Genomic DNA, 15,707 nt, shown 5'->3' with positions numbered 1-15,707 from the left:
ATTTTATTCTATGTGTAAGAGTGTTTTGCATACATGTATGTCTGTGCGCCACATGTGTGCCTGGTACCTTTGGAGGCCAGAAGAGGGCGTCCGAGTCCCAGGCATTGGTACAACCGATGGTTTCTGGTTGCTATGTAGATGCTGGGAGTTGAGCTTGGGTCCTTTGAAGGAGCAGTGGGAACTCTTACTGTGGAGACATTTCCTGCCTTAGGTCTTCAGGAGAAATGTTGCTTGAAGGGTTGAGGAAGTACCTTACATAGCCCCAGTACAGCAGCACCTAGCCCCTCTTATCAAGAAGTGTTGTTGCCTTTGCTTCCGTCTTGCCCATCTCCCTTTAAACAAACGAGCAAGAAACAACATAAGAAAGGACTACTTTTTCAATTAAAAAGATTGCTTTTTAAAGAACAATACTATAAGAATGCTGGAACGTGAAGCAAGGTGGGACTTTAATCTTAGCACTCAGTGGCAGATCTCTGTGAGTTTGAGGTTAACCTGGTCTACACAGTAAGGCCCATGCCAGTAGAGCTTCACAGAGAAACCCTGTTTTTGTTTTTTGTTTGTTTGTTTGTTTATTTACAGCTGAAGTAAGAGTTATTGGAATTCTCTGCAAGAAAGGGTTGAAAGCATGTCTAGGCCATAAACGTTTCATAATTTACATCACCTGGAGTGTTAGGTGACAATGGCAAAAATCGCGTTCCTTTACTTTGGTTTGCAATGTAATGAGTCCATATGCTGTCTAGCATATTACCCTCTATCTAGAAACTTAAGCTATTAAATGTTTTATGCCTTGAGGATATTTGGCTTCTTAACTCAATAGTGGGTATGGGAGAGTTTATAGTCTATCTCTTTTTGGTTTTAATTTTATTATTTAGTTTTATGTGAATGGGTGTTTAGCCTGCATGAATGTCTTGGTCCCATGTGTGTGCAGGACCCATAGGGGTCAGAAGAGAGCATTCGGATCCCCCTAGAACTAGAGATACTGACAGTTGTGAGCGGCTTTGTGGGTGCTAGGTATTGAACCTGAGTCCTCTGGAAGAGCAGCCGGTGCTCTTAACTGCTGAGCCATTTTTCTAGCCTCTCTATTTCGTATGTATGTATGTATGTATGTATGTATGCATTTATGTATGTATATGTGTGTGTTCATGTGTGCATATTCAATTTCTCTCTTTTACTATGTTCCTTCCTTCTCAAATGGTTTGAGATTTATCACTTGAGCTCCTATACGCCTGTTGTTTCCTGCCCCTGCACTCATATATCAGAACAATTTGGCATTTATTTTCATTTTCAGTGACAAGAAAAGGAACCTTTTGTAGTTACTTCCCTGACATTTATAGTAACTTGAAAATCATGGAATAGATCAAATTCATATTGACTATTTCATGATGGCTCTGAGTTTTCAACAGAAAACATAAATAAAACTGAGTTTTTGTTTTTGTTAAAATGTCCAAATAATATGACTTTGGTGTCAATAATCCAGTTGAGGTTTCAGTTTTTATCGATGTCTGAAAATTCTGCTTGGATCTCTCAGATTGGCTCTGGAAGGATGAATGAATGGATTTGCAGCTGGACTAAAACAAACAAATCTATCTCCTCAGCTGGGAGGTTGATGCATGAGTTATGCATCTGTAGCCTTTGTGTGACTTCAGAACGTAGAAACAGTGGAGAAAGTAGTGTCTTGCAAGTAGGGTACCACGAGCCTTCAGACTGAACTAGGAAAGGGTGCACCAAACCAGATGTAGTAGCTGGGCGTGACTACGCAGAAGAACATCCATCTTCCTGGCACAGTTCTCCCAGAGATTGGGGCAAGCAGCAAACAGCCCCACAGGATTGCTTGAGCCTGGCTTTTAATACTGTTGGGGACAGATTTTGATGCAAGGCAAGAATCAGCTTCAGAGATTTCTGCTGCCAGACCTCTGGTGGAGGACCTGTGTGTGTGTGTGCTAAGATACTGTCATTTTGGGGTTCGTGAAAGAAACGGGTCTTAGGGAAGAGCACCATCTCATTAAAGAAATCTCCTTTGATTAAATGGAACAGCACTTAGCCCAGTTTTCCTCAGTGGTATTCCTGAAGCTGCTACGCTTAGTATTCATAGTGAGCATATCGCCTTTGTGCGTTCATGGGAAGAATGTCTATTTCATGTGGACATGGCCATCCATCAGAGAGTAAATGCCCCACTAAAGTTTGATATGGCTGGCTGTTAGCCATGAGGATGGTGACACTAAATCAATCTGGCTATTTTTTTTAATTGCTGGTGTACTAAAGCATCATAGTTGCATCTTAGAACTTAAGTGGGTACTAAGGGGAAAAGTGTAGCATCCCGTGGGTGGTTTGAAATGCCAGGTTTATTTCTTTGGGCTCAACACTGTAATATCTTTTATGGAACTCTTCTGAGATCTGAAGTCAGAGCATTTAGGAAAACCTGAAACACATGTTGAGGGTTCCCACACTCAGACTCAGCCTTGGTGCTTCACTTTGGTATATAAATTATATTCCCCAGTGGAATTCAGAAATGACATTATCTAAGAAGAGTAATACAAGGTTCTCTGAGCTACAGAGGAGTCAGGATATGTAGTTATCTTAGTTCAGAGTAGAAGGCTTGTGGCTGCTTGAGGGCTGCTTAAGTATAAAGAGCAGTAGCGCAGAGCCCCACATTTTGTCTCTGGATCTAGCAATTGATAAATGGATAGACACAGGCACTTGGCATAAGTATTGAATCTGTAAACCATGCCCACTGTTTACAAACTTGCATATCTCTGATAACAGCAGTGACATCGTACAGTCGCATATTAGCTTATAGTTGATAAAGTAATTTTATCCAAAATCTAGCTGACTTCAAGTTCGTTGGCATTTTCATGTCACTTATCAGAAGACATAGTGACCTTTGGTTTCACAGAGAATGAATCTGTCACTAGCACAATCTGTAAAACAAAGTATCCATCAAGTTAACAAATACCTTGGCAAAAGGAAAATTGTAAGGAGGGACCCTTGAAATCTAGTCAGTTCTTTTGGTATGGTACTGACTGACAGTTGAGAAATTATGTTTCTGTTGAGACTGTTTTATTTGCAGTAAGAGGCACATTAAGTAACAACACCGAGTCAGAAAGCAATTCTAATTTAAATTAATTAGAACTAGGAAAAGCTCATTTTTATTTTCAAAATCTTTTCTTATTTCCTTTGCATGCTTCCTTTCAATATTTTTGTATTCCTGCAGAACTTAAACTGCTAAAGAACGACTTCCTATTCGTAGATGAAATGGACAAGCACCTTTTTCTTGTCTTTAAACTGCCACTGTCGGAAGGCCTGTCCTAACTGGATGAGTCATTCTGCGATTTAAATGCATTACAGCCTTGAACATGATTGAAAAGTGAACAGTCCTCTAGGGGAAGTGGGGCTGGCATGAAATGGGATGCGGCTAACAGAATTTAACTTGTACATTCTTTCCAAATAATTATTGATTACGGAACTGAGTAGCAGCTTCTGCTTTTCTTTCAGAACTTTGCAGAGAACACCATGAATGAACTTCTGGGCTGGTACGGCTATGACAAAGTTGAATTAAAAGACGGTGACGACATTGAGTTCAGGAGCTACCCTACTGATGGGGAGAGCCGGCAGCATATTTCTGTTCTCAAAGGTAAAGGCTCTTTGCTCACGCAAAGGAGAATGAACTGTCTCCCCCTGCCAGAGTGGAATTGCTGTGGGTCTCCCTTGGTTGTCATGCACACATGCAACTTAAACCTCAGCTCCTCACACTCTGGGCTGTGACCCATATGGGACCGAGGAACTGAATGTGGGACTTGTGCAAACTTTGGCAACGGTAAAAGGTTTCTGAAGCTATAGTGGCCCCGAATTCACGCAAATCAATGTGTCATGCGTCTGAGGTGTTGCTGGCAGCGCGGTGCGTGCATGTGATGCATCACGCGACTTCTCCGCCGCCTTGGTTCTGAACACGCATGCCCCGTGCAGGCTGTCATGTCGTAACAGCGACAACAGATGCCTCCTGAAACACCTTAGTTCAGATGCAAGAGTATAGTCTGTTGTGAGTTGCAGTGTTCCTACCATAAATACAAAGTTCTCTGCTCTTGGAGAAATATCGTTGTTTAATTTTGGAAAGCAAAATCTTTTTTCTTCTTTACTATCCACACATTTTTCTCATTTATTGCATGCAACAATCAAGTAGAATTATATAAATTTTCAGAGACAATGACCAACTCTCAAACCAAGTCACAGGGCAGAAGTAGCAGAGAAGTTATTCAGATCCATCTTTTGATCTCTAAATTCTTTCCTGCTGCCCCTCTCTGTGGTTCAGAATGCACTGAATGGAAAGCAAAATCTTAATATTTCTAATGTTACTCCTCAGTGTTTAAGTGCCAAATTAGTATAGTTTTGGATTTATTGTCTTGGAATATTTGGCTTTTAAAAAATATTTATTTTTTTTAACATACCAATCCCAGTTCCCCTCCCTCTTCTCTTCCTGCTCCTACCACCCCGCTCCCCATATGCTTCTCAGAGAGGCTAAGGCCTCCCCTGGGAAGTCAGCTAAGCCTGTCTCATCACCTCGCTGAGGCAGGACCAAGGTCTCCCCTCCCAGTGCCTCCGTTGAGCAAGGTATCGCTCCATCGAGAATGGGCCCCACAAAGCCAGATCCTGGATGAGAGTTAGATTATGGTCCCCCCTGCCAGTGGCTCTGTATACTGCCCACACCACACCATTGTCACCTGCAGAATGGGGGCCGAGTTTGGTCCTATGCAGATTCCCCAGTTGTTAGCTAGTCCGAATTGGTGAGTTCCCACTAGGTCTAGTCAGCTAATTCTGTGGGTTTCCTCACCGTGGTCCTGACCCCTTTGTTCGATTATCACGCCTCCCTCTCTTTGATTGTGCTCCCGGAGCTCAGCCTGGTGGTGAGTTGTGGATCTCTGCATCTGCTTCCATCTGTTTCTGGATGAGGGTTCTAGCTTTTTAAAAATGGCATCTGCGTAGCTGACTTGAATTGCATTTTTTTTAAAAAAAATCATTAAATGAATTTTGGATTGGGATTAGGACAGAATTTCCAATAATTTCCAAAATGACTGTAAACATGCCCCTGCCGTTCTGTCCTATGCATTCTGTGCAGTGGGGTTCCTGGCATTGATTACAAGTCAAAATATAGATCAACACTGAGAAATGTTGATGATGTTCGGTGTCACATTGTATCAGACACTTCAGCCAAGATTTACTTCCCTATGTAAAATTGCACAAGTACATCCGTCTCATTAATATACACACTTGCTTTCATCTTTAATAAATGGCAAAATTGCATGTACAATGATACAGGGATTGTTTTAAGATAATTTCTTCATGATGTGTTATCAGCAAATGTCTGATTTGTGTACATATTTTACATACTATACCCTTCGCGTTGTGTAGAAATTCCTTGGGTGAAAGGGAGCTGGGGGCGGGAAGGTTCCAGAAGAGTCGCTTTAGGTGTATTCCCAGTTGTGCTTTCCTGTAAGCAGAGTTCCACAGAACACCAGAGCTCAACAGAAAACAAAAATAGACACAGCTCTGCGTCCTTCCAGCCATGGGAAGACAGGCCAGGACCGAGGACCTTAGGGCTGCAGTCCTGCCGTAAGTCAGAGAAGCAGTGCTTGCTAACTTGGAGCTCCATTGTCCCTTTGATGCATCATCAGTGCTGGGGGCTGGGGCTTTCTGGGAAGCTCAATGCCAGGCTTTATATGTTCAGATGGGGGGGGGGCGTTCTCTGTTGTCTTGTGAGCCCCCCTTCCTTGCATTTGGATGGGAATTCTAAAAGAGAGCCTTATTTTCATTCTGTGTGTCGGCTTCCCTCTCTTGCTGCCTCACGCTCTTGCAGAGGGTCAAGAGCAGAACTAGCTGTAGATGGTTAGATCAAAGTCCAGCTAGCGCGTGGCAGGTGCCGAGGAATGGCAGAGCAGAATTTACACGGATTCTGAGTGGGCAGCAGTGCCGAGCCTAAGTGGGAAGCCTGTGTGACTCCAGAATTAGGAAACCTAAATTTGGAAAGCGAGTCTGTGGATAAGATAAAAGAGGAAGGACGTGTGAAGAAATTTTGGTAAAATGTGGGTACAACTAACTGTTCTTTGTCGCTGGCTCTTGGCTCAGTGTTTATGTTGCATCAAAATCTATTGGCAAAATACCTGTTCAAATACCTCATTCCCCGTCTTTAAGAAAGCGCTCTTCTTCTTATATGCCAATGAACTGTAAATGAGCCGTGCTGTAGGCATGTGGAATTGAATCTTCATGACAAATTTTATGTTAAGCTTGCTATGAAATTGTGCACATCATGTTATGAAGATAGTATCATCAATTTTGCTGCAAATGAAAAAATGCAAGTCCTGCGCTTATATTCTATAAACTAATAGCCTCAGTAGTCCTTCGCCTGGGTGATTGTCTGTCTCTGGGGAACATGGGAAGAGTCCCATGCTTCTCATGGTTGACGTTCTCTCTTTCTCTCCCACCCCTCCCTCCCCTCTTTCTCTGTGTGATACAAGGATATCTGTGTGCAAATTTTATTTCCATTTTTGTTAATTTTAATGGATATTACCAATACCCAGTGCAATAGTAGTTTTTGTTGTATTTTGATGTAATCGTTTGGTTCAGTTGACTATACCATGGTTTAGGTTTATAATGCAGTGGCACAGAGCTACCGTTCTGGGATACATTCTAGGCTTCCCCCATGGCCAGGGAGTGATGCTTGCTATATATCCCTTTGTTCGTAGAAAAGGTTAATTGCCTCTCCATTTTCTATGGGATTTTACAGTGCTAAAATTCATCACGAAGGTTCAGCTGGGATATTAACTATCATAGTGGAGCAAATTATAAAGAAAAGCCCTTTGGAAATTGCTGGTAGCAAAACTATAAAGCTTCAGGATGGATTGTGGAGCTCTGGGAAATTGCTTCAAGGTTTGCAAGGGAAATTTTGTTCTGTTACATAACCGATGTACTTAAAGAAATGAGGAAAAAAAAATTTAAGTCTAATGAATAAGTTCTTGGTTATATTGAATGATTTTTTTTCTCTTACAGAAAATTCCTTGCCAAAACCAAAATTACCAGAGGACAGTGTTATTTCATCATTCAATATAAGCGCGGGCTATTCAGGCCTTGCCACTGGGAATGGACTCAGTGACTCACCTGCAGGGTCAAAGGACCATGGCAATGTGCCCATTATTGTACCTTTAATCCCACCACCTTTTATAAAGCCGCCAGCAGGTAAGCACTATTGGGATTCCCAACTCCAACAGTCTGTATGCAATCGTTTTCGCTGTCTTAGACAGTTTATTAAAAACTCAACTTAAATGAATATGGCTTGATGAATGTTATAGATAAGTGTTAGTTCACATATTGCTTAATGTATTATTGCTATTATCCCTAAAATTTCCTTATCTGTTTCCGCTTGGGCTGTAGCGTTCAACTGACTCCAGACCTTTTCTCCACCAGACTCAGAAAAAGATACTTTCCTTCTCTGTAGTCACTTACTTTGGTTCTTTTTTTGTTTTCTTTAGAATAAGATATATACAATGACTGGCTAGCAAAATGTACACATGATTGAACAGGCTGGTGCATAAGGAGGGCCAGGCCTTTGGGGTTTTCTGAGGAAAGGGACAGTTTTGGAAGAAGATGTGTGGCAGACACGTTCCTGCACGTGCCTTCCTCTAAATCCATTCAAGAAGCCAATTGTAGTATGCATCGTCTCCACAGAGCCCTCTCCAATTCCTGGAAAGCTGTCTCTGAGCTCTTACAAGGACGGAAATCTGAGTTCCACTTGCATGAAAATATAATTGGTTGTTTTATGTTTCCAGAAAATTAGGTGACTGTGCATTCAGTCTTGGTGGTGGAGGGCAGAGCTGATGGTGTTCTCTGTAGCTTCCAGACGTAGTTCACGCAAATACCCAGGAAAACTCTGGCCTGCTGTAAAAGGGTGGAATCTTGCTAGAATGCTTTACTTTTATTGCTAGTTATTTGTGTGTGTGTCAAATTGAACATTGACAAATACTGAGTTATAATAGCAGTATTTATTGTAACGTGCTAACATTAATGCTTGTGTTCATATTTGAGAGGATAGATGTTTGATTATGCTTCCATAAACAGCGAGGGCATTTCCAGTACAGATTCCTCAGCTTGAGTTACAGTGTATTTATACATTGTCTTAAGTATTCCTTTATCGCTTTGACCACATTGTCTTGTTGGCCTACTATATTTTAACAAGTCAAACTGATCTATCATACAGAGGCCATTAGTTATGGTATTAAATTAAGACTCATTTGTTATTAAACTCATTGTTAGTGCTAACTACTGACCTAATTGGCGAATCATGCAATATTTCCCTTATTGGTGATCTTATTTTCCTTTGGTTGATTGTTTTAATGATACAGAGGGACCAGAGTTTATAAGGACCAGAGACATATTTTGCGTAGGCTACTTGGCAAGAAAAGAGTAGGTAATTTTGTAGATGTAGCGCTCCCAACCGAATGAATATTCTGTGGCTTAGATGAGGGCTTCAAGGGTGTTAATTAGTGGGTGTGACAACGTAGCCGGAACACAGGCTTCAGCCTGAGAAAACCTGGGTTTCAATCCAGGCTTTGTCCCTCAGCAGCACTGTGAAAGAGGACAGGTTCTGCCCGCGTGGCTCCTTTCAGTCCCTCATTTATAGCCTGGGCTCACAGTCCTACCTCCTGGAGTTGGGGAGATGAGGGTGTCCTAGGATAGCTACCACAGGAGAGCTAGGTAGCCAACAGGGTGCCTCTTTTTCTTTTTTTTCTTTTTGAGCCCTAATCTGTACTAGAGTCTTCTTGCACATCATTGGTGCATAGGAAGGTGTGTATCCAGACATAAATCCGTCCCCAAGATTTATTTGAACAAAGAAAATGGCTTGAGAAATTAGCATAGGCCCAGGCGAGTGAGGCCAGAGAACCTGCTCTGAAGTTTCCTGTGGAGCCAGCCACGTGGAATTCAAGCACACAGCTTCTATTTAACTCTAATTCCACATCAGATCAGGAAATAAATATGCAAAAGGAGAGAGGCCAAAAACCGAGCCTTGGAAGTCATAGCCGGAGGAACTCTGAGGAATTAGAAGCCAGGGTAACCAAACCCCAGTGGTTTTTCTGCTGTCTGCTGTGGAACTCCAAGGCACTCATCTGTGGAAAACAAAATGTAGGGACGGACGTCTCTCCTTTTCTGTGTCCGTTCTACCCTGTGGCTGCCTCGATGAGACCCCGAATGTTCTCCACCTTCTAGCTCTCACCAAGCAAAAACTCACCCAAAGAGAGGACTGTTGATTTCCTAAACTAGGGCTAGGCTAGTAGACCTGGCTTGTGGAGAGCCTGGCAGGACTGTAGACTTTGTGGGTCACACTGTCTCTCACAGCTACCCAGGACATTGCTGCCTTAGGAGGAATGCAACCTTAGATGATGCATGCATCAAGGAGTGTGGCTGTGTTCCAACAAAACCCTATTTACCAAAAAAAAAAAAAAAATGAAACTTAAACCATGTGGTGGGCAGGACTTTGGCTGAATGTCACGCTAGGCAGGACAGGATTAGTGAGTCTCGCGGTAGCTGCGAGCTGAGCAGGCCTTCAGAGTCAGGCTGTGCATGTGGCAGGTGTTCTGGAATATTGTAAGATGTGACGGGGCAGGGAAGCAACGCTTTTCCTGTGCTCGCAAAGTGGTCTACTCTAGTGTTCGCTGAGTGAATTTTTTTAAAATCAAATTTGTGTGTGTGATGATGTGTGTCCAGCGTGTGCGACGGTGAAGGGTCAAAGGACATCTTTGTGAAGCTGGCTCTCTCTTTCCACCTGTGTGGATTCTGGGGCTCAAACTTAGGTCACGATCCTCCCGCGGCAAACACTTCACCTGCTGAGCCATCTCCTTGGGCCTCATCCTCGTTCTTTTATTTAATGCAACTTTTAGAGAAATTCTGAGAAATAGCGTGTTGGGTGTCATGAAAGGCATGAAGTTCAAGCAGGTTAAATAACTCCCTTGGATCATGTATCTTCTAAGTCCTTAGGGTCTCCTGACTCCCAATCCAACATTCTTTTTCATAGAAAGTAGCCATTTCATTTCACACTGTTTCAGAATAGCAATGCTTATCAACATGCCATTACTTCTAGGTTCCCCAGTGGCAGGAGATACAGCTTCCTCCTGCAAGCCCATTCTAGAAGTCCCTATGTTTAGGAGAGACTTGACTCCTTCACTGTCCTTGAGGATCTGGGGGCCTATGAGTCCCATGGTCATTGAGAGGAACATCCGAGCTTTCAAGGGCTGCCCTCTGAGGCACTTACACCTCTTCCGGATGTGAGAGACTGTGTCTGGGCATGCGCTGGTTCTCAGCCCGCTCATGAGCTCGGGCAGGCTCACCACTGGATCCCACTCACGTCTTGGCAGCCAGGGAACCCAGTGGAATGCTTGTGACTGGGAACACAGAGATACCACATTCACTTGGATTTCCACTCCCTTTGCACAGCTGCATACAAGAAGTGTGGGTGAGCTCACTTCTGGGCCCGGGAACTGCTCTTCTGGTCCTGCCCCACCCCTTCCTTTTCTCTGAAGGAGGGAATCTCCCCGTGTTCCTGTGATTACCTGGTATCGACCCTGCTTTGGCCTCACAGGCTTGTGCCCATTTTCCAAAGCTCAGCTGCCCTTCCCCCTCAGAGACAGCTTCTGGCCCTGGGTGTAGCATTTGTGACATCACAGGCGTTACTATGGTAATAGACTTGTTATAAACACAGGATAATAGCCCTGCTTTTGCTTTTCTTTATTCCCCCATGCAGTGAAGGGAATCACCGTGATCCTTAAATAATAATCACGGATGTTGCTGCAGCGTCTAGGACGGGAACGGAGTGAGGCTGCGGTGCTGCCGTTTAGACACTGTTAGAGCGATATTAGAAAATGTTACAGAGCACCTACCCAGGCTTCTTACGCCAACACGTCTTTATCCTTTTCATTTCAATAGATTTACAAACCTCCAAGGCTAGTTTTTGAAACCACACCATGAATCCTGTCTGAACTGACAGAAAAAAAATATATATTAGCAAGAATTGAAATATTTCTCAGGTTAATCACATCGCCATCTTGCTCCAGTTCTCATGCTAGGGACTGTGACACAGGCTCAACCCTTCCAGCCTTCATTCGGAGAGGACGAGCCCAGAAGAGGATCCGACAACGAAGCAGGAATGCTACCCTAGAAATTCTCTACTAACCCCTGTCCAGTTTGAGGATGGAAGCAAGGCATTCGGGATGGACGTTTTAATAAAAACGGTTGGCTGGGATCCTATGCTCTTTATTGCTTTATAGTGTAGTCATCGCATTTAGCCACTGACCGGCCTTTGTAGCGGTGCTCTTTCTAAAGCTCATCCCTTAACACGTCCTCTGCAAACACTAGGCTTAGGTCTGGCCTCCTTGCCAATCTCTGTTGAAAGGTCTGTGGTACAGCTGGGACCACATCTAAGCCTTTTTTGGGGGGAGGGGGTCCTGGGTCTTGCTTCATAATAATATTTTACTTGTAAGAATTTAAAAAAAAAATCAAAAATCGCTGCGGCTAGTGGTGTCATTACTGTGTTCACAAGGAAAGATGAAATGAAGGCCTCATGGCCACAGCCAACTCCACATGTCGGGATGCGCAGGGTGGAGGGGAGCCTTGCCAGGTCTCCCTGGAGGCTCACAACTTGCCTATTCCGAATCAAGAATCCCTGTAAATCCCTGAATACTTTAAAATGAAATGAAATGTGAAAAAAAGAAGGGGCTATGCTTCTCTTGATGCATTCCTGTGACCGTTCTGAACAGAAAGCCCTCGACCTGGATGATAAGTGCCCGTATTTCTATTCCCTTCGCTGCTCCCAAGGGGGAGGTAAAATGTGGAGCCGTCTACACAGCACACATGGGCTTGTGGGCGGGGGGAGTTGAGATCAATCTCCAAAAACCAGCTTGATTTCCTGTACGCAGACACGTCTTGCTTTTCTTTGAAAACAATGGCCATTTCCTGTCCCCCAGGGTGGTTTGCATTCAGGGAGCTTTCTCAATTTGTGTTCAGGCAAAGTCATGGAAATATGATATTTTTTTTTTTTCAAGACAAATCTTGAAATTCCTAAGTGGTTTTGAGAACTGGGCTCCAAGGAAACGTTAGCTTAAACGAGACTATGGAAAGTCCATGTGATCTCTAAGCTCTATGTATACAGCAGAGTAGCCCACAGTTAATAAGCATGTTGCTTTTTGGCTCTCACAGTTCTTACATGAACTTGTTATAACCAGGAAAGTGGGAATCAGAATGTGGTTTGCATTATGGTCATTATTTATTTTATCTGTTATTCAATAGTCTTGGGGTTTGCATGTGAGTGATGTGTTCCAAATAACCATTGAGAAAACAGGATTTAATAAAAATTGCTTTGGCATTTATTTATTTGTCCAACTCGAAATATGATTATTAAATAAAATTACCTCTAGTTAATGGGATTTGGATGACTTACTATTTATGTACTAGATATATTTATCGAGAGAGAGAGAGAGAGAGAGAGAGAGAGAGAGAGTCCACTGAAAATCTTGGATTTTTAACTAATTTAGGATAGGGCAGGAGGGATTACAGTGAGTGGCAGGGATGGAATAGGAACAGCTAATCACGCAAAATCATCTTGTCACAGTTAATACTTTTGAACAGTTATTACGGGCCAAGATAATAAATGACATCATTTAACTCTCCCCAGGAACTCTGAGGGTGCTCCGACTAAAATTGTTTTACAAACAAGGAAACCGAGACACAGCCATTTGGCTGAGGACACGCAGGTCATAGTTGGTAGACTTGATACTTGAATTTGAGATTGAGTTTCTTATATTCACAACCACAGGCTTATCCAGATCACTGTGTCTGTCTTCCGGTAGGTGTTAGTTACCTGTCTTTTTGCTGTGAAAACAGCAGACCAAAAGCAAGCGGAAGAGGGTTGTTTTAGCCCACAATACAACCCAGCATGGTGGTAGGGGCTGCAGGCAGTCGGTCCCCACTGTGTCCAGTCAGGAAGCAGGGAATTATGAAAGCCTGTACTCAGCTTTCTTGCGCAATCTGGGGCCTCAGCCTGCGGAATGAATGATACTGCATCCTCCACTTTAGTCAATCTAATAATTCCTCACTGGCATGCCCAAAAGCTTGTCTCCTAGGTGATTCTTGATTCTGTCAAGTTGGCAGTCAGTATCTATTAGTCTTTCCAGAATGCTACTTCACGGCGGCAGACAATATGGATATACATTACAATCCCTGGTAACCAGGAACTTAGAGTGTGCTCAGTACATATCAAAAGCTTGCCACTAAAGCCAGGTGTTGTGGTGGATGCTTGTAATCCCAGCACCCAGGAGGCATGTAGATCAGGTTCAAGTCCAACCTCAGCTACATAGTGAGTTCAAGGCCAGCCTTGGCTACACAAGACCCTGTTTAAAAATCTAGAAACCAAGCCAGACAAACAACAAAGAAAGAAACAACCAAACCAAACCAAACCAAACTAGTATCATTTCAGTTTGAGTTTGAATGTATGGTATCATTTTACTGTAGTAATAGGAGTGGCGGGGCTGCGTCCCCAGCACCCTGGCCACCTGCTATCTTATGCCCTGAAATAATTACACGGAAACTGTATTCTTTTAAACACTGCTTGGCCCATTAACTCTAGCCCTTACAGGCTAATTCTCATATCCCGATCAACCCATCTCTAATAAACTGTGTAGCATCAGTCTTACCGGGGAAGATTCTAGCCTACGTCCATCCTGGCGGCTTGCTTCATCGTGTGTGCCTCAGAGAGCAGAGCTCTCGTGTCCGACCGGGAGAGGGAAGCATTGCGTCTCTCTCTGAGCTCACTTCCTCTTCCTCCCAGCATTCTGTTCTGTTTACTCCTCCCACCTATGTTTTAACCTATCAGGGCCAAGCAGTTTCTTTATTGCTTAACCAATGAAATCAACAGATTGATATATGACACTCCCACATCATTTTACCTGCAGTTACAATATATATAGTGGGAGTATACATGCTGTAGAAGTCGTCGGTATGGCAGGGGCAGAAAGGCTCTTGACAGTCAAGACCTGCATTCCTACAGCCTGATGAGAATGATGCTGAGCCACAGTAATTTGAAATTCAACATGATTGGGAAGGCATGAACCCCCAAAGTCTTAGCTACTATGGCTCAGGTCCTGATTCATCTCTATGTTTATATATATTTCTGAGACAGGGTCTCAGTTTGTAGTCCAGCCTCGACTGAAAGTCACTATGTAACTCTGGCTGAGCTACTCTGAGTAATTTTCCTGCATCAGCCTCACTGTCCTGGGATTACAGGTGTAAGTTGCCAAGCACAGTTCATTATTTTTATACAGCCGAGTGTTCTTGAAAAAAAGGTGTAAAAAGGATTTTAGTGTGATCTTCTTAATTCTGGAAGGAATGTATAATCTGAAGGGTAAGATGATGCCGTGGAGAGACGGTTATGGCAGTAACCAGGCAACCAGAGCTGTTGACACCGGCTCTGCCATTTATTGCCTACATAATATTACATGGGTCGCTTAGACTCTATGATCATATTTCCTTGTCTACAAAGTTATATGGTTAGTCACCTGATGGCTAAAATTTTCTGTATCTGTAAAATCTTACAATTTCAGTTAGAGTCCCAGAGCTGCATAAAGGTGGGAAGGTAAAACTATCTTCAGAAAATTGTCTTCTGAACTCTACATTCTCAACGTGGCTCATACTCACATGTACACACACGCGCGCACACACACACACGTGTGCGGGGCACACACACACACACACACACACACACACACACACACCACACACATGAAAACAACCATAAGAGCCCAGCTTTGTGGTTTATATAGCTGCTCACCTGATTTTATTCCTGAAAGGAGCGTAAACCTGTCTAAACACCCTGTCACTTGCGCTTGCTAATTGGCTGGGCGAGGTGGAAGTAAACACACCCATGTATGGAGTCACAGCCCCCAAAAGCCTGTGGGAGGTTTGTACCACTTGGAGCAATGCGTTTTTAAAAAAAGATGTATGTTGTGTGTTTGGGTGTCACCCCCATGCCTACCACAGTGAGTATATAGTAGCTGGTTCTCTCCTTGCATCGTTATCTCAGGTTGTCTGGTTTGGCAACAAGTACCCTCATACTCCTCCTCCCTTTTAAATATGTTTTATTGTGTTTATTCATTGCACGTTAGATTTACATTAGGACCTTCCTTCCTTCTTTCTTTCTTTCTTTCTTTCTTTCTTTCTTTCTTTCTTTCTTAGACAGGGTTTCTCTGTGTAACAGCCCCAACTGTCCTGGAACTAGCTCTTGTACACCAGGCTGGTCTCAAACTCACAGAGCTCCACCTGCCTCCCGCGTCCTGGGATTAAAGGCATGCACCACCACTGCCCGGCTACATTAGGACACTTTCAAACAAGAATACATTGTACTTTGAGCACAGTCCCCCTCCTACCCCTCTGCCCTCCCCTTTCTTGCCTCCTCCTCCCCCAACAGTCCACCCCATTTTTTCTTAGTTTTATTCCTATTTCCATGTCATATTTATATCAGTGTAAAATTTAGGAACCACAATGAGAGAAATATACTGTATTTGTCTTTCTGAGACTAGTTTACCTGTGGAATAGGATTATCTCCTGTTGTACCTATTTTCTTGCAAACAACATTAACCACATTTTTTCATAATTTTACTTTTAATTAAATTATTATATAA

At 43.2% G+C, this 15,707-nt stretch overlaps 1 protein-coding gene across 2 annotated transcripts in view; it reads left to right on the top strand.

The window, feature by feature from the left end:
• LOC121449555 (sine oculis binding protein homolog) overlaps nucleotides 1–15,707 on the top strand; it is a 167,961-nt gene that overhangs the window by 10,592 nt on the left and 141,662 nt on the right. For both annotated transcript variants that reach the window (XM_041654069.1, XM_041654068.1), the window contains exons 2-3: nucleotides 3,493–3,631; nucleotides 7,039–7,224. In XM_041654069.1, the coding sequence (XP_041510003.1) occupies nucleotides 3,493–3,631; nucleotides 7,039–7,224 (325 nt within the window). The remainder of the gene's footprint in view (nucleotides 1–3,492; nucleotides 3,632–7,038; nucleotides 7,225–15,707) is intronic.

The sequence above is a fragment of the Microtus oregoni genome, unplaced genomic scaffold (assembly GCF_018167655.1).
Source record: "Microtus oregoni isolate MIOR12 unplaced genomic scaffold, Mior012 000006F_ref0000085, whole genome shotgun sequence".
In the NCBI taxonomy this organism is placed as follows: domain Eukaryota; kingdom Metazoa; phylum Chordata; class Mammalia; order Rodentia; family Cricetidae; genus Microtus; species Microtus oregoni.
Note: the sequence above shows the minus strand (reverse complement) of the source record. Positions and strands in the feature narration are given on the sequence as shown.